This window comes from Lipotes vexillifer, unplaced genomic scaffold, assembly GCF_000442215.2.
Source record: "Lipotes vexillifer unplaced genomic scaffold, Lipotes_vexillifer_v1.1 scaffold126, whole genome shotgun sequence".
Classification (NCBI taxonomy): domain Eukaryota; kingdom Metazoa; phylum Chordata; class Mammalia; order Artiodactyla; family Lipotidae; genus Lipotes; species Lipotes vexillifer.
The window spans coordinates 943353-949558 of record NW_006778324.1 but is presented as its reverse complement, the minus strand read 5'-3'; the positions used below and the strand labels follow the sequence as shown (position 1 = coordinate 949558).

Genomic DNA, 6206 nt, shown 5'->3' with positions numbered 1-6206 from the left:
CCAGATTTCTTCTGGGGAAGGAGGGGTGCCCCGCTCCGCACCGGCCAGTGAGCCGTTCCCCCCCTCCCCCCTCCCGGACCCTGGGAGGCAGAGCCTCAGGTGTGGAGGTCTGAAGCGGGGCCGCTTCTGGGGTCCCCAGGGCTCTGCCCTCCCGCAGACACAGGCCGTGTGGCCCGTGGTGTGAGGGAGTGGGCGTTAGTCATTCGTTCATTCATTCAGCCAGACGATCATCCACCAACATCTGCTTTGTGCCAGGCCCGGAGCTGGGCACTGGGACCAGGAGGTGGTGGAGACTCTGCTCCTATTTGCACTCTCCGGGCCCATGGTGCCTTGGGAGGGCGGTGGAACGACGGTGGCAGCAAGCCTGGACACAGCAGGGCTGGCTTGGGAGGCTGGCATGTGTAAATCTACCGTGAGCTCACACCCAGCCTGTGACGTTGGCAGGTGCCATGCCATCCCCTTGGACTCGACATTGGTCTGGCACAAACCCCACCCTCTCTACCCACCAGCAATGACAGTGATGGCATGAGTGTGAGTTCACCCCTGCACACACTTGGGCTGGATACCGCTGGGCTGTGTAAATCCACTGCCACCCCACAAATGCTGCCCTGACCAAGGGCCGGGTCCGGATGCCCCTGTACATATGCTGGGTGTGTGATTTGGATGCCTGAGAATACACTCCCGTTCTGTCCCTGAGGAGTCCTCTTGGGGTGGGGCTGGTTGTGTGAGACACAGCAAGTACGGAACACATGTAAACACCCCCTTTCTCACTTCCCTTCCCTTTCCCCCCAGGCAGCTGGAAAAGGCTGTCTCCCTGGGTCCTTACCCACCCCCCTCCTCCCATAGGGCACATGGCAGGGTGTGTGTCCCGCCCACTGCCCCCGCGCCTCTGCCGCCTGTGTGTGTGTGCAAGTACATGCACACCCCTTGCACAGATCACCTGCCCGAGAGCACTGTCATCACAGCAGCAGTTAACAATTGCTCCTTGTCCTAGGTACCAGGCAATGTGCACGGCCATGCCGGGAGGCAGGAAGTGTTACTCTTCCCTTTGTAAAACATCTGGAAACAGGTACTCGGAGAAATACCTGCCACCCTCTGGTGGCCCAGAGGGTCTGGGCAGAGCCTAGATGTAGACCCAGGCTGTAAGGACTCCGAGTACTGGATTTTCTCCATTGCTACCCTCGTAGGTTGCCCCCCTCACAGAACAAAGATGCGGTTCCAGCCCCTCCACCTTGGTCTGTGGGTCCTTTGGTCTCTAGACTGAGAGTCCGTGGGAATTTGTTCCAGTGACGGGTTAAAAACTGCTCTGCTTTGAGCATCAGTGCCTGGTGTTCTAACATTTTGTCTTTCCTGCTGCAGTTTCATGCTTGGCCCTTTCCCTCAGGGCAGCAGAGACTCCCCTCCTCTGTGGATCAAACCACCCAGGCTCTTCCCTCCCACCCTCAGCCGCCACGGCAAGGAGCATTTGGGATTGACCCCAGCAAGATGGGATTGCTCGTCCTCTTCTTAGCTCTTCCAGGCTTCTTTGCATTTTGCAAAGGTCCCTTCTCTTCCTGAGGCTTCTAAGCTCGCTGACTTGAAGACAACTTGTGGTGATGTGTGCATGGATGTCAAAATCTGTGTAGGATGGACTGGTGAGCTTTAGAACAGAGGGAATCCTCGGAGGTAGGAGCCTCAGTCCCTCTCTTTACAGCTAGAAAAACTGAGGCCCAAGGAAGGGCTGTAACTCAGGCAGGAGTGGCTATTCAGGACCATCTACCGTGGATGGACAGGCTGATGGTCAGTCAGAAATAATCAGGCCTTCACTCTGGCGGAGAAGATGGTGCTGTTAGAACCAAAGGAGGCTGAAGGCTGTGAGAAGCTAGACTGTGAATGAGGGAGTGTGCTCTGTGACCTGTGAGGTGTTGCGTCTAAAACTGGTCAGGGGAGCCACTGACTAGAGATGGGGGTTTGGGCCTCAGGGCCACCATAGGGCATGACTCCAAGGCCATCCCATTGTAGTCTAGCGAAGGCGTCCCAGACCTGTGCAGTGCACAGCCTGAGCAGCCAGCCATGGCCATGTCAACCGTGTCACACAGGAGCTGAAGGAAGGCAGTGAAAAGGACTTCCATGCTGCCAGGAGAGCCCAGGTCCAAGAGAAAATGTAATCAAGTCCTAGAAAGGATCGGATAAATGGCAGAGGGTGGATCCCCAACGGGCGACTACCAAATCTCTGGGGAGATTTCAGCACACAGAACAGGATCGTTATGGTGCCCCGTGTCCAGTCTTGAGAGAAAAGGCAAGAGGAGAGCCATTGGTCTTGCCCTGAGGGAGCGCTCCGTCTAGTGGACAAAGGAGAGAGGCCTACCTTGGGGATGAAAGTCTGCAGTAGGGAGGTGAGGGCTGGCAGTGGGGAGGGGCTGGGAAATGCACAGAGCTACCTGTGGTGGCAGGCCTCAAGTGCAGTGCAGACAGAGAGGAAGCCAGTGGGGGCTTGAAACAGCGAAGGCTGAATATCTCTAGAAGTTGGGCCTTAAAGGCTGGCAGAATTTGGACAGGCAGGTGGCAAGGGGCAGGATTCCACGGGCAGGTGAGGCTAGGAGGGTGGGACGGGAAAGGTGGAGGTATGGTGGGTGGGAATGGGGGTTGGGGGGGAGGAGGTGCCCAAGGGTGGCGAAATCTGTCTGGCTGGGGTAAAGCATCCCTAAGGGGGGTGCAGAAGGCCGAGAGGAGCTCCGGAGGGCATGGAGGATGGGAGGGTTGTGTAAGGCTTGGGTGTTTTGGTGTTGTTTTTGCAGTACGCGGGCCTCTCACTGTTGTGGCCTCTCCCGTAGCGGAGCACAGGCTCCGGACGCGCAGGCTCAGTGGCCATGGCCCACGGGCCCAGCCGCTCCGCAGCATGTGGGATCTTCCCGGACCGGGGCACGAACCCGTGTCCCCCGCATCGGCAGGCAGGCTCTCAACCACTGCGCCACCAGGGAAGCCCGGCTTGGGTGTTTTGACAGATCCCTCTGGCTGCTCCTGTGGGGGCAAAGCGAGGCCAGCCTGGCAGGGCGGTCTTAGTTGGGAAGAGTTTGTGCTGGTTCTTGCCAGCCGCGCGGCCCCTCCCTTCCTCCCTGGGCCCCTCTACCCCTCCCTCCACATCCGAGCAGGTTGGCAGGGGTGTCTGCCCGCCCAGGGGCAGGGCAAGTGGAAGGCCGTGCCGGGCAGGAACAGAGGCAACAGCCAAGAGGGTCTTGGAACCTCTCAGGCTGGGCCAGGACCATCTGGAGAGGCGGGGCTGGGGCCACAGGGCTGGGCCTTCCAGGCTGGAGGAACCAGCTTATTTGCTCCCAGGTGTTGACCTCTGCTCTGAGGGGCGGAGCCAGCGGGCTGGACTGTATCAAACCCAGGAATTCGAGTGAGTAAAATACTGATCCTATAGTGGCAGAGCTGAGAGGAGGCTTCCAGAAACTCATGTTCACAGCCCTCACCACGAGGGGATACTGAGGCCTGCGCTGTGGGGTGTAGGTATTTGCCCAAGGCCACAGAAAAAGGTGGTGGCAGAGCTGGGCCCAGAACCTGTGTTTCCAGAGCTTTGGCTGGGACCTTGTTCTGCTGAGTCAGCCGCCCCCTCACATCCCAAAGCCAGACCCTGCTTCATGGCTCCCAGGTGGTGGCGTGGGGAGTGGCCGGAGCTCTCAGAGGACAGAACGTTTGGAAGCTTGGGAAAGGGACCAACTCTGGGATTCTCAGGACTTCGGGGAGGTGCCAGGAGATTTGAGACGCCGCTCAGAAACTCCCAGGCCGAGGGTGCTGGGATGGCTTCGCTGTGTATCTGGGGAAGAGCATCACATTTCTGCGGGGAGATTGCAAATGCACCTTTTCAGCTTCCGAGGGAGAAGGCTAGGGCCAAATCAGATGACTGTGTCCCAGCTCAAGGCCTCTCTAAAACTCTGCCCCCAGGAAGCCTTCGGGGCCTTCCATGCAGTGGGGGAAGTGCTGGAGCTTGGGCCAGTCTCTGGTTCCTCTGCTGAGTTACAGTGTCACAGCAGCCGACCTGGCAGGCCCCAGCAGGCCCCAGATTGAGACCCTTTGCTGCCTCTTAGCCCTGGCTGTGGTATGGTGTGGTGAGTCAAAGACAGCACAGTTAAAACAGAGTCCTACCCTCAGCGCATGAAGCCCCAGTCCTAGCTGGTATTCGAGTGGTGGAACACAGGGTATGAGGACATGGCTAGGCCCCCCTTGCTGGGGCCATGTCTGTGTCGGACTGGCCAGAAAGTGGGATGTTTTCTCGTATACATCTTAGTATACAGTGGTAATTCATGGCTAGAAGAGGCTTGGAGATCTTCTGGTCCTACCTGTTAATTATGCAAGTGGGACACTGAGGCCAGAAAGGCAAAGGGTTTTTCTCTGAGCTCTGGTGTCTTCAACGACAGAGGGTGTGAACTCCCAAGACCAGTGAGGCTTCGAGGACTGGGAGCTACTCAGTAGGCTCTGGGTGCCCCCCAGAAATTCTCTGGGATTCCAGGCTTGGGAGAGGGAGGGAGAGCGTCAGGGATTATCATCCTGGGGACAGTGTGGCTCATTTTTTGGTAGCAGTCAACATGCTTTACTGTCCAATGGCACGGCAGCATCTCTTTGAAGTAGGGCTGATGTTATTCCCATTTTATGGATGAGAAAACTGAGGCCTGGAAATGTTAAGTGTCTGGTTCTAGGGTCACACGTAAAGTCAGAGGCAGAGCTGGAATTAGAACTTAGGTCTCTTCTCTTGGATTCAGCATTCCTAGGAGTTGGACTGTGTCACAAAGAACAGACCTGGCTCTGTCACTGGTTGCCCTTGAACTGCCCCTCTGGTCTCAGTTTCCTCGTTTGTAAAAGGGGAATGGGAAGGAAAGAGTTCGGGGGACAGGACGGCTCTGAGTTTGCTCCAGCTCAAACACTGCTCTCTTTTCCTTCTTGGCCTCGCTCCCCACTGGCTTTACTGTGCCTTTTGGGCCCGCACCTCCTCCCTTCTCCCTCACAAGGGTGGTGGGGATGGGAGGACAAATGGGAAGCTGGGCACCAGGACATGGAGAGCACCTGCCTCTTCGGGGTCCCGGGGCCCCAGCCTATCACCAGATCTGCAGCCAGGAACCATGTGGAAGGGTGCGGCCAGGGCCCCCAGGGGAAGGGCTGGGGGGGAGGGGGAGGAGAGAATGCATAACAGATGAGTTTGGAAATCAAATGGGATCTGAGCTCCCCACCCACTCCCTCAAGTCTCCTTATACTTCCTCTTCTATAATTCTTGTTTTCTAAAGAGAAGGGAAATGCTACACTGCAGCCCCTTTTGCAAACGAATGGGAGCCTTAGTGAGTCACTCCGGAGGTAAATGCCACCTCCAGGGCCCCGCGTCTGCCTGCCTGCAGAGGCCTGCACAGCCGTGTTGCCACCGGGGGGCGCGTGTGTGAGGTGCCCCTGCGTGTCAGCGGCTGTGGGTGGGCGCTGGGTCCCTGCAGTGGGGCCCCCACCCCGCCTCCTCCAGACTCTCCCCAGGGTGGCATTCGTGAGGTTCGCTCGCGGATGGGGTCACGGCTCAAGCTGGGGCCCGGCTGAGGCTGGGGGTGGCACGTAGGGACTTGGGCTGTGACCTTGAGTGTGGGGTGAATACAGGACCTGCGGGGGAGGGCGTTGTGGTTCTGGGGCGGTCAGGGCTGGCAGGGGGGCAGGTGCTATTGCATCTGCCTCTAGAAACCGGAGTTCTCGGGCATCAAGCTGTTCTCTCCAGGTATCCTGGTGGAGGGATGTGTGTGTGCTTGTCCGGAGCCTCATCTTCCGTTTTGAGGGTCAGCCTGTTAATTTGCAGACCTGGGGCAGGGAAGGCCAGCGAGGAGGTGTTCCCCCTCCTAGATGACCCGTTGTTCGGGAGGGAGGGGAAGTGGCCGTCTGTTAGCCGGGGATGCCAAACAAGGGTTGAAAGCAAAAATAGAAACGCATTGGGTTCTGTCTGGGAGGGGCGTGGAGTTCTGGTGGACCCGAGAGGCCTCTTCTGAGCCGTCTGCCGCCGATGCTGTGTTTGCTCTGCTCAGTATTTGCAGAGCACGTCATGTCCTGCGCTCCTGACCTCCTCGGGGATCTAGGTGTGCAGGATCCGGGGGGCTGCAGCTGTTCCACGAGTCTGTCTTTGGGAGGTTTGGGGCTGCTGTGGCCATGGTCCAGCTTGCTGCCCTCCTGATCAGAGCTCCCTTTGGCCTGCCATACCCGCCCCC

The 6206-nt window shown here is 58.2% G+C and overlaps 1 protein-coding gene across 1 annotated transcript in view; it reads left to right on the top strand.

Annotated features, from left to right (window-relative positions):
- The window catches only part of PITPNM3 (PITPNM family member 3), an 89927-nt gene that overhangs the window by 3858 nt on the left and 79863 nt on the right, over positions 1 to 6206 (top strand). Inside the window, exon 6 of the mRNA XM_007451607.1 lies at positions 3925 to 4088. Coding sequence (XP_007451669.1) covers positions 3925 to 4088 — 164 coding nt within the window. The remainder of the gene's footprint in view (positions 1 to 3924; positions 4089 to 6206) is intronic.